A 17,394-nucleotide genomic window follows, 5' to 3' on the forward strand; every position below is an offset into this window, starting at 1 on the left:
AAATCCCATTGTTACTCCTTCCCTTCAGGTATTTCCTTACTAGAGAGAAATTGGGTTACAAATTTTGAGAGGATTTTTCTCCTTTTACCCCTTGTGAAAATTCAAAAACTGGGTCTACAAGAAAGTGTGAGTGTAAAAAAGGAAGATTTTGAATTTTCTCCTTCACTTTGCTGCTATTCCTGTGAAACACCTAAAGGGTTAACACTCTTAATGTCCTTTTGAATACTTTGAGGGGTGCAGTTTTTTTAATTTTTTTATTTTCAGGTCAGTGTCATATATTGTGAATAGTAGTCCCCCCCTTCATATCTCAGTGAGGTTCAGGACGGCACTGCCGGCTGTAATCCATGGAATACTCACCTAGAGTCGTCCTCATGTATTGTCATTTTCTGTCATGTTGAGGTCTCGTTCCTCTTTGTGTCATAAACCTTCTTTATATGTGCAGGAAATATGGAGGTTTGGTCTGTGAAATCCTTATAATATGTTGTATGTGATATAATATGGAGAATTACATCTATGTGAGATAAAGATGGAGAGTCCTGTGTATGGTGTCATGTCTGGAGGTGGAGGGACACAAGACATCATGGTTCCCAGTATACATGTTGTTGTGCTCTCCCCCTCCCCCACCTTTTCCCCACAGGTTGTTTCTGTACTTAGTTATTCTGCCCAGCAACAGCTGTTCTGATAAGAGATGGATTCCTGGTTCTGATTGGACGTCCAGATTCTGCCCAGCAACCAAGATCTTCTGCCCAGCGATGCTTCTGCCCCCCAACAGCATTCTGATTGGCTACAGGCCCAACGACGGGAACAGGTTTTTCCCCCTAAATACAGGACTCTGGTGTCTCCAGCTCAGTCAGCCTGTGGTGAAGATTAGGAGAAGAGAAGTCATGTGTGGACATGTTTATTATTATAGTTCTGGTATTTTTTTTACTACTACTTTGGTTTAAAGGGGTACTGCGGTGTAAAATGGAGCTTCGCTTGTGTTGGCAGAAATCCATGCACCGGCCCTGACAGTATACACATTGCTGGCTCACTTAACCCCTTGCTGAGCTGTGCACTAAGCAAGGAAAGAGTTAACTTACACTGCTGGACAGTGTAGGTTAACCCTTTGGGCGATATACACTATATACAGCTATCTATAGATAGCTGTATATAGTGTATACAGAAGATGGAGAAGTTCCCTTACCTCCATCCAGTCCCCTCATGTCCGTGTAGCTGCGCCAACCAACAAAGCAGCAACAGCCTGACATTACCAGGGTGGGCGAGGACCATTGTTACTGGCCCTCCCCAGCCTAAATAACGCCAGCCTGTTACCGCCTAGGCCCAGAAGCGCGATTTTTGACGCTCCGGGCCTGTTGGTACCGGCTCTTCCTGTAACCCCTGTGGCGGTGGGTACCAGGGTAATAATTGGGGGTTAGCGCTAGCTGTTTTTGGGGCTAGCACTAAGCCCCGGCTTAGTAATGGATTCCGTCTATTAGACAGCCTCCATAACTAAGCCTGAATATTCAATAAAAAAAAAGACACAACACATTGGAAAAATTATTTTATTTTAAAAAAACACTCCCCCACAGCCCTCGTTAACAATTTTATTAAAATAAAAAAAATAAAAAGTTAATCCGTCGTAATGCATCAAATCCGTTGTAATCCTCTGCATACACGGATCTGAAAAGAGAAGAAAAAAAAAACACAAAAAAAATGGGTTAGGACATTTTTTGCACTCTCTGCAGAGGAGAGTGCCCATAATGCAATGTCTACCTAAACAGTGAGCCTCCAATTGGTGCAAAACTACAACTACCAGCATGCCCAGACAGCCTTTGGCTGTCTGGGCATGCTGGGAGTTGTAGTTTAGCAACAGCTGGAGTCTCCCTGTCTGGGTAGACACTGGAAGAAGGGTCTGTTCACATTATACAATACGGACGATGTGAACAGAGCCTGAATACCGTCTGTAGCTCCTCCCCTAATGATGTCATTGCTAGGGGCGGAGCTACACGGACCGGCGGTGACAAACGAGGGAGGTAAGTGGACCTCGTCTTCTGTATACACTATATACAGCTATCTATAGATAGCTGTATATTCTGTTTACCGCCCAAAGGGGCTATAGGAGCAGGGAGTCCTGTCAGTCTGGTGACGGGATTCCCGGCTCCTGTATAGTATATATGGGTACACTATGCCCCCTGTATACTATACGGCCGGAGGAGGTGAGTAGTGATGCTGTACATCACTCCTCATCTCCTTACACTCTGTGGACCGGGCGCTCAGCATCCAACCCACAGAGTGGTACCCAGAAGGCAGTGAGAAAACTGCAACAGGGGACAAATTTGGCTGTTTCCACACACCAGGGAAAACGCCAGAAAAAAACACCAGAAAAACTGCCAAAACTCAGGAAAAACCTGTGGCAGTTTTTCTGGCGTTTTTGCTGCGGTTTTTTTTAGGTGTACAAAAAAAACCAAGTGGAAACCTAGCCTAAGAGGGCTCAATTCTTGAGCCGTGATCTGTAGTTATTATCAGCACCACTTTTGTTTATATTTTACTTTTTAATCACTTTTTCTAAAAAATTTTTTGAATAAAAGGTGACAAAAAAGCAGCAATTTTGGACCTTTTTACGTTTATGCTCTTCACCATCCAGGATAATTAACATTATATTTTGATAGGAAAACAAGGAATCAAGTCGACACTACCACATAAGTCCTGACAAAGATGCAAAAGCAATCCCCTCAGGCTATGTTTCCACTTGTTTTTGTTTTTTTCTGTCAGTTTTTGGATATCTGCCACTGCAGTTTTTGAGCCAAAGCCAGAAGTGTATTCAAAAGAAATAGGACATATAAAGGAAGGACTTACACTTCTCCTCCCTTATGGATCCACTTCTGACTTTGGCTCAAAAACTGCAGTGGCAGATATCCAAAAACTGCCAGAAAAAAAAGCCAAGTGGAAACCTAGCCTTAGTAAGTGCACGGCTACCGCAGCTAGAGAACAGTCAGTACGAGTGGTGCTCAGTTCCAGCTGAATAGATCCGAGCAATGAAGATGGAACGAACTAGGGATCGACCGATATCGTTTTTTTTAGGGCCGATACCGATAATCGGTGGAGGTTAGGGCCGATAGCCGATAACTTATACCGATATTCCGGTATAAGTTATCAGCTATTTATCCCCCCACGACACCGCTGCAGATCATTGATTTAAAGCGGGCGCTTTAAATCAATGCACTGCAGTGGCTTTTGTGGTGCCATAGGCCGCCGCCGCCACCTGCTTCTCTCCCCCTACCTGTCCGGGGGTCCTGAGACCTATCACCGCCACTGCTCCCCCCGCCGCGCCACACCGCGCCTAGGGGTGCCTCCAGCTGTTGCAAAACTACTACTCCCAGCATGCCCGGACAGCCGTTGGCTGTCCGGGCATGCTGGGAGTTGTAGTTTTGCAACAGCTGGAGGGCCTGCTGTAGGTTTAGTATATTATACAGACCCCTGTCCATCCCAGAACGCTGACTCACCATCCCAGTTGCTGCAGGGACTGTCCGGGGAGGGTGTTCCAGGCCATCCATCCTTCCTGTAGTGACCGGCGGCATTCCGGGTGGAGGGTGAACCGGTCCGGGCTGTCCTTCTCCGGGGGTCCTCTTCTCCACTCCGGGCAGGCTCCGGCCTAGTTACGCTGCATAGACGCCACTGCGCAGCGACGCACCTGACGTCACGGCGTAGCGGCATCTATGCAGCGTACTAGGCCGGAGCCTGCCCAGAGTGGAGAAGAGGACCCCCGGAGGAGAAGGACAGCCCAGACCGGTTCACCCTCCACCCGGAATGCTGCCGGACACTACAGGAAGGATGGATGGCCCGGACCATCCCCATTACGGGTAAGTTAAATTTTTTTGTATTGACTCGGAGGGTGGGGGAGGGGCCCGACCGGTATAGCGGTATGGGCAAAAATCCATACCGTGGGAGAAAAAAAAAACGGTATCCGGTTCATACCGGTATACCGCCCAGCACTACGTTGGGGGGTGCAATGAGGTGCGGTGGGTCGGGGGGGGCGGCCGCGGTGCGGCGGGTCAGGGGGGGGGGTCGCGGTGCGGTGGAGGTGGGGCATTATCGGCTTATCGGCAAGGTAATTGCCGATACCGATAATGCCCAAAATCGTGATTATCGCCCGATAATATTGGCCATACCGATAATCGGTTGATCCCTAGAACGAACGGCTTCTTCATTGCACAATTATATTTTGATAGTTCAGACATTTACGCACGTGGCCATACCAAATATGTTTATTTACACTTTTTGGGGGTAAAATGGGGAAAATAGACAATTTACATTTTTATTGGGGGGAAGGGATTTTTCATCCATTTTAAGTGCCGCAGATGCCGTGATCTGTATTGACCACGGCATTTGAGAGGGGTTAATGGCGGACATCAGCGCAATCGCTAATGTCCGCCATTACCGGCAGTTCCCTGGCTGCTGATAGTAGCCGGGACCTGCAATGCATGATACGAGCAACGGTATGGTGCTCGCGGTCATGTTCATGACGTAAATGTACGTCATGGTGCGGGAAGTCCCCCGTATCACGACATACATTTACGTCAGATGTTATTAAGGGGTTAAAGGGGGTACTCAGGTGGAAAACAAATTATTTAAACTCAAAGGGTGCCACAAAGTTAAACAGATTTGTAGATTAGAAGAAAAGTGCAGAAGCCGGCGGTTTAATAAACTTCACCTTTCAGTGTATTCCAAGATAAAACTTTGACATGGGAACGTCTCAAATCACAAACGATAAAACCTCCTGGATAAGCAACATGACGCATTTCAGGTCATGTGACTCTTCATCAGATGCATTTGTGCTGATTTGTAGATTACTTCTTTTTAAATCTTTAATCCTTTCAGTACTTATCAGCTGCTGTATACTACAGAGGAAGTTGTATTTCTCTCTGGAATTCTTTTTCTCTCTGACCACAGTGCTCTCTGCTAACACCTCTGTCCATGTCTGGAACTGTCCAGAGTACAAGCAAATCCCCATAGAAAACTTCTCCTGCTCTGGACAGTTCGTGTTACAGACAGAGGTGTCAGCACCGTGGTCAGACTGAAAAGAACTCCAGAAAGAAATACAACATGCTCTGTTGTAAACAGCAGCTGATAAGTACTGGAAGAATTAAGATTTTTAAATAGAAGTAATTTATGAATTTGTTTAACTTTGTGGCACCAGTTGATAAAAAAAAATGTGTTTTCCACTAGAGTACCCCTTTAACCTGTTGGGGACGAAGGGTGTACCTGTACGCCTTTGGCCCACTCCCTTTCTATAACGCGGGGCCACGACGTGCCCCGCGTCATAGCGGGTCGGGTCGGGCCCGGCCTCTAACAACGGCCAGAATCCGTGGCCTGAGTTCCAGGCACGATCAGTAAAGCGGCAAAATCTTTGATCTATGTTATCCTATGGGATAACAAAGATCAATGTGAAAGATCAGTGTGTGCAGTGTTATGGTCCCTATGGGAGCTATAACATTGAAAAAAAAAAAACTGTGTAAATAAGACTAAGCATATGTGGTATCGCCGCGTGCGGAAATGTCTGAATTATAAAAAATATCTCATTATTAATCCGCACGGTCAATGGCGTACGTGCGAAAAAATTCCAAAGTCCAAAATAGCTTATTTTTGGTCACTTTTTATATCATGAAAAAATGAATAAAAAGTGATCAGTAAGTCCGATCAATGGTACCGATAAAAACTTCAGATCACAGCACAAAAAAATGAGCCCTCATACTGCCCCATACGCTGAAAAATAAAAAAGTTATAGGGGTCAGAAGATGACATTTTTAAACGTATACATTTTCCTGCATGTAGTTATGATTCTTTTCAGAAGTACGACAAAATCCAACCTATATAAGTAGGGGGTCATTTTAACCGTATGGACCTACAGAATAATGAGAAGGTGTAATTTTTACCGAAAAATGTACTGTGTAGAAACGGAAGCCCCCAAAAGTTACAAAAGCGTTTTTCTTCAATTTTGTCTCACAATGATTTTTTTTTCATTTTGCCGTAGATTTTTTGGTAAAATGACTGATGTCATTATAAAGTAGAATTGGTGGCGCAAAAAATAGCCATCATATGGATTTTTAGGTGCAAAATTTAAAGAATTAGGATTTTTAAAGATAAGGAGGAAACAACGAAAGTGCAAAAACGGAAAAACCCACCATCCCCAAGGGGTTAAGTGTTTGGTATTTTGGTTAGAATTATTTAGTTACAGTATTCTTGGTGAATAATTTTTTATCAAATTTAATTTCATAATTAATTTAATGTATTAATTTAATTTATTTAACCTTTAGTAAAACATTGCGAATGATTTTATACACAGCTCAGTTGTTGTGTATTTATTTTAGAGTTAAGTTGGGTGGGACCTATGGGGCCATGTTCCTCATCAGGAGAGAAAATGCTGATTGTTTCCCCTGATTATCATATGAAAAGGTCTCGGAGTATCCCCGGTATCTCTTACAGATGTAAATAGGGGTGTGGCCAATATGTCTCCACCCTGCAATACAATGTGTAAATGAAGGCTGATCCCAGGAGGCCATAGAATGCTAAAACTGGTTGGACAGGTTCTGGCCCCATCATTCTTACTTTACATATTGTAGGTGGGGGAGGGGAGGCCAATCTGATGGTGAAAAGGGTATAAAAGACCCCAGCATGGCTCATATGGGGGAACTTACCAGGAGAATATACTTGGGACACTGGAGACACTGACTGGAGATAGAGACCTGAGTGTGTGGAGGGTCCATGTATGGTGACTAGAACATCTCTGAGGTGACTGGAAGTAGAAGGAATTATAAGATATTGTAATTGTTTCATATTTGTTGTTTATGCCGTGTGTATATTGTATGTGGGCTGGTAGGGTTGTGTCCAGGGCGGCTTTTTAGTCCCAGTCTGGCGCTGTCTGTAGCCATCACTGAACCCCACAATAATTGTAGGAAAGAGACTGGGATGATTGTTGATCCTATGTGATCACCACTTGAGGAGATCCTTGTGCAGATTGGTTCATACCTTCTAGGGGGGATGTAACACTCACCTGGATAGAAGATAAACTAAGGTTCCTTTATGTTTTTTTCCTCAGGTCTATAATATGGAATCTTTACAGGAAAGTTCTGGAGGAACAATGAGTGGACTAGAAAACCCCATATCAGAGAATGGTAAGAGCCTTTCATACATCTTATGTTTTATTCTGTCATTATAAATTGCAGACTGAGGTTCCTTAAGATATTTCTTCCTGCTTTTTAGTGATGGAGATGTATATTGTATAGATAGCGCAAATCATAGACAGGGAGTGGGCGCAGGGCAGAACATGGATCAGGGAGATAAAGTGACGCGTTTCAGGTGTTCAGATCGCCCTTAGTCATACTAAAAACTATCTGGCCGCAGCCATGTGTATATAAAGATCACATGATCTCCTACCAATAGGATTGGTAAAGAAGAATCCCTGCGTATTTTATCAGATATAGATTACCACTGCATATTGAAACGGATGCTTCTGCTTAATTTTTTGACTTATTCTGTAAATTAATCAAGAAGGACACTGCTGATCAGTCTTTGTTGGATAGGAGGGAGCACACGTTCCTTAATATTAAGAGTTATGTTTTACTTAATTTTTATTATTTAACAAAATTACTTAAGGATTTAGTTATCCCCCCCCCAGGATGCCCCATTAATTTCTGGTGTCGGTTCAGTTACTGCGAATCTTTCCCATTTTATTGATTTATTTTTACAGCCTTACATCCTAAAATGCCTTCTTACTTTAGAGATTCAGCAGATTTAACCCCTGATATTCAGCAACTTCCTTTACCACCTTCTTATTCATTTTTGACTCAGGACGTGTGCTCCCTCTACTCCAACATCCATACTGAGTTAGGTGTTACTGCAATTAACAGTTATTTTGGGGAGGATATAGGTATGCCTAGAAATCGGGCTGATTTTCTATTAGAATCCATACGATTTATTTTATAGCATAATGTTTTTAAAGGGGTACTCCGGTGAAAACCTTTTTTCTTTTAAATCAACTGGCTCCGGAAAGTTAAAAAGATTTGTAAATTAATGATATTAAAAAATCTTAATCCTTCCTGTACTTATTAGTTGCTGAATACTACAGAGGAAATTCTTTTCTTTTTGGAATGCTCTCTGATGACATCATGAGCACAGTTCTCTCTGCTGACGTTATTATAATAATAATAAGTCTTTATTTATTTATTGTTATCCTTAGTGGGATTTGAACCCAAGTCCCCAGCACTGTAAGGCAGCAGTGTTAACCACTGAGCCACCATGCTGCCCTTAGCATACATCTGCTATGCATGGTTGCTAAAATAGACAGAGATGTCAGCAGAGAGCACTGTGCTCGTGATGTCATCAGTGTTCCAAAAAGAAAGTAATTTCCTCTGTAGCATTCAGCAGCTAATAAGTACTGGAAGGATTAAGATTTTTTAATAGAAGTAATTTACAAATATGTTTAACTTTCTGGCACCAGTTGATTTAAAAGAAAAAAGGTTTTCACCGGAGTACCCCTTTCATTTTGATAATGTCATTTATCATTAGACCAAGGGCTGTGCCATGGGGACTCGTTTTGCCCAAAGTTATGCTAATTTATTCATGGGGTGATTCGAGTCCCTTATCATGGCACAGTCCTTGTTTTTAAAGAATTTTGTTTCCTTTTTACGTCATTTTATTGATGATTTGTTTATGATTTGGTTGGGGTCAAAAGCAGAAGCCGAATTATTTGTACATGAATTGAATCAAAATTCTTGGGGGTTTACAATTTACTATGTACTTTTCTAGGACATCAATTCAATTTCTTGATTTAGAGATTTACGTAGCAGATACGGGTTCTGTGGCAACCAGAACTTATTTTAAAACTGTAGATGTAAACAGTCTTTTACAGTTCGACAGCGTCCATTACCCCAGCCGGCTGAGGGGTGTGTCCTATGGGCAATATCTATGTATTCGTAGAAACTGCAGATCAAATACGGATTTTAGAGTGCAGGCAGACATCCTTAAAGGGGTACTCCCGTGGAAAATCTTTAAATCAACTGGTGCCAGAAAGTTAAACAGATTTTTTTCTCTACATGAAGATTTGTAAATCACTTCTATTAAAAAATCTTAATCCTTCCAGTACTTTTTAGGGGCTGTATACTAAAGAGAAATCCAAAAAAGAAATGCATTTCCTCTGATGTCATGACCACAGTGCTCTCTGCTGACCTCTGCTGTCCATTTCAGGAACTGTCCAGAGCAGAAGAAAATCCCCATAGCAAACATATGCTGCTCTGGACAGTTCCTAAAATGGACAGCAGAGGTCAGCAGAGAGCACTGTGGTCATGACATCAGAGGAAATGCATTTCTTTTTTGAATTTCTCTTTAGTATAAAGCCCCTAAAAAGTACTGGGAGGATTAAGATTTTTTAATAGAAGTGATTTACAAATCTGTTTAACTTTCTGGCACAAGTTGATTTAAAAAAAAAAAAAAGTTTTCCTCGGGAGTACCCCTTTAACTCCTTCACGACGAGCGACGTACATGTACGGCGCCGCGAAGTGTCACATGTACGTCGCGGGGTTCCGGAAGCGCCACGTCACCGGTAGCGGTGATCGGGCCGGGATGACTGCTGTTATCTAACAGCAGGCATCCCGGCACATCGCCGAGAGGGGTCCTGAGACCCCCCCACCATCGATCCCCCTAAAGGGATAGGAGTTTGGTGGCAGGGGTGACACCCCTCCTATCCCTGCTATTGGTCGGCCGAGCGACCGACCGATAGCAGACCGGGGGAGGGGGGGTTAAAGTTCGGTTCCCCCGCTTTGCCCACCTATCGGTGTCCGGGCAAAACGGGGGAACCGTCCAGGGAGGGTCGGTGCCGAAGGTCTCTACCTGGATCCCGGATCCCGGAGCGCGATCCTCCATGCGGGGATCCCCCACGTGCGGCGGCGGCTTCCGGGTCCTGCTAGGTGAGTTGTTGCCTAGCAACATCCGGGGGGCCACAGTTTACAGTGATCTCTAAACCGTGGCCCTCAAGATGTTGCAAAACTACAACTCCCAGCATGCCCAGACAGCTGTTTGCTGTGTGGGGATGCTGGGACTTGTAGTTTTGCAATATTTAGAGTGGTTCAGGTTGTAGATCACTAAGTGGTCTCAAACTGTAGCCCTCCAGATGTTGCAAAACTACAACTCTCAGCATGCCCAGACAGCAGTTTGCTGTCTGGGCATGCTGCGAGTTGTAGTTTTGCAACATCTGGAGGGCCACAGTTTTGAGACCACTGTACAGTGATTTACAACTTGAACCCCTCTAAATCTTGCAAAACTACAACTCCCAGCATTCAGGAACAGCATAAGGCTGTCTTGGCATGCTGGGAGTTGTACTTGCGTGCCTCCAGCCATTGCATAACTACATCTCCCAGCATGCCCTTCCGCAATCAGTACATGCTGGGAGTTGCAGTTTTGCAACAGCTGGAGGCACACTGATTGGAAAATACTGAGTTAGGTCATAGAACCTAACTCAAGGTTTTCCAGCCAGTGTGCCTCCAGCTGTTGCAAAACTACAACTCCCAGCATGCATGGTCTGTCAGTGCATGCTGGGAGTTGTAGTTTTGACCCCCCCTCCCGTGTGAATGTACAGGCTACATTCACACTGGCGGCAGATTACAGTGAGTTCCCCGCTACAAATTTGAGCTGCGGCAAATTTTCCGCCGCAGCTCAAACTTCTAGCGGGAGACTCAGTTTAATCTGCCGCCAGTGTGAATGTAACCTAAAAATACTACACTACACTAACATAAAATAAAGAGTAAAACACTACATATACACACGTACACTGCCCCCCCACCACCCCCCTCCCCAATAAAAATGAAAAACGTATTGTATGGCAGTGTTTCTAAGATGGAGCCTCCAGCTGTTGAAAAACAAAAACTCCCAGCATTTCTGGACAGCAATTGACTGTCCAGGCATGCTGGGAGTTTAGCAACAGCTGGAGGCACCCTGTTTGGGAATCACTGGCATAGAATACCCCTATGTCCACCCCTATGCAAGTCCCTAATTCAGGCCTCAAATGCGCATGGCGCTCTCACTTTGGAGCCCTGTCGTATTTCAAGGCAACAGAATAGGGTCACATATGGGGTATCGCCGTACTCGGGAGAAATTGCCTAACAAATTTTGGGGGGCTTTTTCTCCTTTTACCCCTTATGAAAAGGAACAGTTGGGGTCTACACCAACATGTTAGTGTAAAAAAATAAAAATTTTTACACTAACATGCTGGTGTTGCCCTATACTTTTCATTTTCACAAGAGGTAAAAGGGAAAAACGCCCCCCAAAATTTGTAACGCAATTTCTCCCGAGTACGGAAATACCCAATATGTGGGCGCAAAGTGCTCTGGGGGCGCACAACAAGGCCCAGAAGGGAGAGTGCGCCATGTACATTTGAGGTGATTTGCACAGAGGTGGCTGATTGTTACAGCGGTTCTGACAAACGCAAAAAAAAACACACCCACATGTGACCCCATTTTGAAAACTACACCCCTCACGGAATGTAATAAGGGGTGCAGTGAGAATTTACACCCCTCAGGTGTCTGACGGATCTTTGGAACAGTGGTCCGTGAAAATGAAAAATTTTGCACAGCCCACTGTTCCAAAGATCTGTCAGACACCAGTGGGGGGTAAATGCTCACTGTACCCCTCATTACATTCTGTGAGGGGTCTAGTTTCCAAAATGGTATGCCATGTGGGGGTTATTTTGCTGTTCTGGCACCATAGGGGCTTCCTAAATGCGACATGCAAATCCAAATATGATGCCTTCCCTTCTGAGCATTGTAGTTCGCCCGCAGTGCACTTCAGGTCCACTTATGGGGTACCTCCATACTCAGAAGAGATGGGGTTACAAATTTTGGGGGGTCTTTTCTGCTATTAACCATTTAAAAAATGTGAAATTTGGGGGAAAACCAACATTTTAGTGAAAATTATTTTTTTTTTTTTACATATGCAAAAGTCGTGAAACAACTGTGGGGTATTAAGGCTCACTTTATTCCTTGTTATGTTACGCAAGGGGTCTAGTTTCCAAAATGGCATGCCATGTGTTTTTTTTTTGCTGTTCTGGCACCATAGGGGCTTCCTAAATGCGACATGCCCTCAAAAACCATTTCAGAAAAACGTACTCTCTAAAATCCCATTGTCGCTCCTTCCCTTCTGAGCCCTCTACTGCACCCGCCGAACACTTTATATAGACATATGAGGTATGCGCTTACTCGAGAGAAATTGGGCTACAAATATAAGTATACATTTTCTCCTTTTACCCCTTGTAAAAATTCAAAAATTGGGTCTACAAGAACATGCGAGTGTAAAAAATTAAGATTTTGAATTTTCTTCTTCACTTTGCTGCTTTTCCTGTGAAACACCTAAAGGGTTAAAACATTTACTGAATGTCATTTTGAATACTTTGGGGGGTGCAGTTTTTATAATGGGGTCATTTGTGGGGTATTTCTAATATGAAGACCCTTCAAATCCACTTCAAACCTGAACTGGTCCCTGAAAAATTGCGAGTTTGAAAATTTTGTGAAAAATTGGAAATTTGCTGCAGAACTTTGAAGCCCTCTGGTGTCTTCCAAAGTAAAAACTCGTCAATTTTATGATGCAAACATAAAGTAGACATATTGTATATGTGAATCCCAAAAAAAAATTATTTGGAATATCCATTTTCCTTACAAGCAGAGAGCTTCAAAGTTAGAAAAATGCAAAATTTTTAATTTTTTCATCAAATTTGGGGATTTTTCACCACAAAGGATGCAAGTTACCACAAAAATTTACCACTATGTTAAAGTAGAATATGTCACGAAAAAACAATCTCAGAATCAGAATGATAAGTAAAAGCATTCCAGAGTTATTAATGTTTAAAGTGACAGTGGTCAGATTTGCAAAAAAAAGGGCTTCGTCCTAGAGGTGAAAATGGGCTCCGTCCTTAAGGGGTTAAAACACGTTTTGTAGATAAGGGGTACCCCAAAACTCTTTTAACTGAAGCATTTAAAAAGGTTCAGCATAAGAAACAATCTGATTTAGTTGCCGCTACTATCGATAAACAACATGATATCCAACCAGATGAGATCTCAATAGATTCAACTTCATAACTAATTATAACTCTGAAGCATTTTACATAAAAAAGATCTTGCTAAAGAATTGGCCTATTATTCAAAGCGATCCGGTACTGAAAGACTGTTCCGGCCGCTGGAGCCGGCGCCGGGAGGTCGTGATGTCATAGCCCCGCCCACTCATGATGTCACACCCCACCCCCTCAATGCAAGTCTATGGGAGGGGGCGTGACGGCCGTCACGCCCCCTCCCATAGACTTGCATTGAGGGGGCAGGGACGTGATGTCATGAGGGGGAGTGGCTATAACATCTCGAGCTCCCGGCTCCAGCGTTCGGAACAGTTTGTTCCAAACGCCGAGCAGCGGAGTACTCCTTTAATATCAAATAAACCTAATGTTACTTATCGGCGCACTAAAAATCTTCACAATTTGATTGCTTCTAGTAGATTTAAAAATGTCAACATAACTACTAGTGATAATGATGTAGCATCTGGGTGTAAACCATGTATGGAAAATCAGTGTCTGTGCTGTAATTGGATTAAAAATGAAGTGGCTACCTTTAAATCCTTTCAGACTGGCAAGACTTTTTCAGTTAAATGGGCACTGTCACCAACTTTATTTTTTGATATGTTGTAGTACTTACGTACTACAACATATCTCTAATATACTTTTATTATTATTTTTTTTCATTAAAAAGGTTTAATTTACATTTAAAAACCGGCCACTGAAAAAGGACTGATTTTGGAGTGGCAATCAGTCCTTTTTCAGTTAGGCTGCACTCGCTCCCTGCCTGTCAATCAGACAGGTGGGAGCGAGCGCATTGGCTCCCCGGCCACTGGCTGGGAGGCCAATCCTCCCGCACATCACCGCCGCCGCCTCGTTGCCGCCGCTGTCCCTGCACGCTCCCGCTGCCGGACTCTGCAGTAACTGCAAGTGTAATGAGGGAACGGGGTATGTGGGGCGGGGGGAGGAGGGAACGAGCTAGTGACGTAGAGGGGGGGAACGGGCTAGTGACGTAGAGGGGGGGAACGGGCTAGTGACGTAGAGGGGGGGAACGGGCTAGCAAAAAAAAAAAAAATAGGATGGTGGGAGCTACCCTTTAAAGGTAAATTAAATTGTGAGACCAAATAAGCTATACAGTAACCCCCTGACCTACGATGGCCCCGACATATGATAAAATCGACATACGATGCTTTTATATGTCGGGGCCATCGCATTAACTGCTATCCGACAGCGCAAAATGCTTAAGCTGCTGTCGGATAGCAGTTTAAGCATCCCTGGCAGGTTCGCTCACCTATTCCCGCTGCTCCGGGTCCACTTCGCGATCCTCCAGTGTCTTGCGCATCTTCTCCAGGGTCCGGGCCTCGCTTTCCGTCGTCGTTATTACGTCACTACGCACGCCGCGCCGGCGCAGCAGCGTAATAACGTCACCAGAAAGCGAGGCCCGGACCCTGCAGAAGATGCGGAAGAAGCCGGAGGATCGCGAAGAAGACACCGGAGCAGCGGGACAGCAGCGGGAGCCCCTGGGACAGCATCAGGAGCGGTGAGGACCTGGTCCGGAGCTGCGGGGAAAGGTCAGTACAGCTTCCTATACTTTACATTGCATGGATCCCTCAACATACGATGGATTCGACAAACGATGGGTCGTTTGGAACGAATTACCATCGTATGTTGAGGGACCACTGTATATCTCCTTTCATGTAGCTGTAATTTACAATATGTTGGTCGAACAGTACAAACAGTAAGAGCAAGGATCAATAAATATAGATGGAATATTGCACATGGATTTATGCTTCATAGTGTGTCGAGACATTTCAATATTTCTCATAATAAGAATGCAGATTTAATTAACTTAACTATATTAGAATCTATTTCCCCTAAAGCCCCCAATAGGTATCGAAAACTAATAAACCGCAAATCATTCTGGATACAAAAGATGGTGCATCCAGTATTTTTTCTCCCGTCAAAAATAATGGAATAGAAACGGATATTAAAAATTTAACATTGAAGTCGATGGCAAATGGATGCACTGGTTTATAATATCCGTTTCTGAACTGTTATTACTTCTGAATATGCTCAGAAGAGGGGACATCAGCAGACTCCTGCAGTGCTGAGGGACTACTACTACTCCCATCATGGAACAGACTAATTTCCATGATGGGAGCAGTACCTAGAAATAAGTGAGCCTGTTATCTACATGTGTTGACTGTATTGTGTTTTGCTCATTTTATTGATTTTTAACATTGATCTCACACAGGAGAGAAGCCATTGTCATATACAGAATGTGGAAAATATTTTAGTAAGAAATCACATCTTATAACTCATGAGAGAACTCACACAGGAGGGAAACCATTTTCATGTCCGGAATGTGTGAAGAGTTTTAGTAAGAAATCACATCTTGTGGAACATATAAAAACTCACACAGGAGAGAAGCCATTTTCATGTCCGGAATGTGTGAAGTGTTTTACACGAAAAGCACATTTTGTGGATCATATGAGAACTCACACAGGAGAGAAGCCATTTTCATGTCCTGATTGTGTGAAGTGTTTTAGATATAAATCACATTTTGTGGATCATATAAAAACTCACACAGGAGAGAAGCCATTTTCATGTCCAGAATGTTTGAAGAGTTTTACACAAAAAGCAATTCTTGTGGATCATATGAGAACTCACACGGGAGAGAAGCCATTTTCATGTCCGGAATGTGTGAAGAGTTTTACACGAAAAGCAACTCTTGTTAATCATATTAGAACTCACACAGGAGAGAAGCCATTTTCATGTCCAGAATGTGTGAAGTGTTTTAGTAAGAAATCACATCTTGTGGAACATATAAAAACTCACACGGGAGAGAAGCCATTTTCATGTCCAGAATGTATGAAGTGGTTTACACAAAAAACAAATCTTGTGGATCATATGAGAACTCACACAGGAGAGAAGCCATTTTCATGTCCAGAATGTGTGAAGTGTTTTAAGAATAAATCATATCTTGTGGATCATATAAGAACTCACACAGGAGAGAAGCCATTTTCATGTCCAGAATGTGGAAAATACTTTAGTAAAAAATCACATCTTGTTTCTCATCAGAGAACTCACACAAAAGAGTAGCAATTTTCATGTCCAGAATGTGTGAAGTGTTTTACACAGAAAGAAACTCTTTTTCATCATATGAGAACTCACACGGGAGAGAAACCATTTTTTGTGCATGGAATGTAGTAACTGTTTTACTACGAAATCACATTTTGTTATCCATCAAAAAATTCACACAGGAGAGAAGCCATGTTCATGTTCAGAATGTGGAAAATCATTTACTAAAGAAACAACTCTTGTGGGACACCAGAGAACTCACACAGGAGAAAAAACATGTTTATGTCCTGAATGTGCAAAGTGTTTTACTAATAAAAACAAGTCTTGAGGGACATCTGAGAAGTCACACAAGAGAGAAGCCATTGTCATATATAGTATGTGGATAATGTGTTAACCAAATATCGAATCTGTGGATCATCTAAGAACTCAGACAAAGGAGAAGTTATTTTCATGTTTAGAATGTGTAAAAATTTTTGTCCAAAATAAAATCTTGTTAATCATCTCAGTCTATGTGAGAAAGGTTTGTGAAACTTCTGTGGTGAGGGTGTGATGAGGGCAGATGGAATTACCCTAGGGGCAGATGGCACTAACCCCTTGTGTTTGTGATACCAGGGCGTGGTTTATCCTCAATACCACCTGAAGGTATACCGATGGATCCTGGGCTAGGCACGGGGGCAATAATGGCTCAGAGGCTAGTTACAGAACAACGGCAGCTTTACTGAGTCAGACAGGTTTAACAGTCTATACAGCTTGGCTAGGCCCACGGAGGTGACCAGTGACCTCAGAGACCTTAGGGCTTGCTGGGACTTAGACAATTTACATGCAGACCACGCTGACTTGAGACATGATGACTTGGACTGAATTAACTATGACAGACTATGACTGACTTTACCCCTTCTGAAGCTTACCAGGCTTTGACTTGACCTGTGGGGCAATGGACTTGAGAATCCTTTACTGCTGGACTGACTTTAGGCCTCCTCTGGACACTAGACACACTGTAGCAGGACTTTACCTCAATGTGGTTCAGCAAAGACTAAGAGCAGAGCTTCAAGAGACTCCTCGCAAGGCTTATATAAGGGAGACTTTGCTGGGGTCCCATAGGTCACCCTTAGGTCAAATGGTCACTGACACCTAACTGGGTTACAATCACATTACAAATGTTTAACCGCATGACAACTGTTCTTAAAGCTTTAACATTTCTGTATACAATACATAGTATAAAGAGAACTGTACAAGGGGAACAGGTTCAG

At 43.3% G+C, this 17,394-nt stretch overlaps 1 protein-coding gene across 1 annotated transcript; it reads left to right on the forward strand.

Annotated features, from left to right (window-relative positions):
• The first annotated feature begins 234 nt into the window (after positions 1 to 234).
• LOC130357224 (gastrula zinc finger protein XlCGF8.2DB-like) lies at positions 235 to 16,634 on the forward strand. The gene is made up of 3 exons (XM_056559830.1): positions 235 to 915; positions 7,076 to 7,151; positions 15,318 to 16,634. Exons 1-3 carry the CDS (start codon positions 895 to 897, stop codon positions 16,163 to 16,165), a joined length of 945 nt encoding a protein of 314 aa, XP_056415805.1. The 5' UTR covers positions 235 to 894; the 3' UTR covers positions 16,166 to 16,634.
• The last annotated feature ends 760 nt before the right edge of the window (positions 16,635 to 17,394 follow it).

Source organism: Hyla sarda, chromosome 2 (assembly GCF_029499605.1).
Source record: "Hyla sarda isolate aHylSar1 chromosome 2, aHylSar1.hap1, whole genome shotgun sequence".
NCBI lineage: Eukaryota > Metazoa > Chordata > Amphibia > Anura > Hylidae > Hyla > Hyla sarda.

Coding starts and splice junctions, on each gene's coding strand:
- LOC130357224 (XM_056559830.1), top strand. CDS start 895: ATGTTTATTATTATAGTTCTG. Junction 916..7,075: donor TGTTTATTATTATAGTTCTG/GTATTTTTTTTA, acceptor TTTTTTCCTCAG/GTCTATAATATGGAATCTTT. Junction 7,152..15,317: donor AAACCCCATATCAGAGAATG/GTAAGAGCCTTT, acceptor GATCTCACACAG/GAGAGAAGCCATTGTCATAT.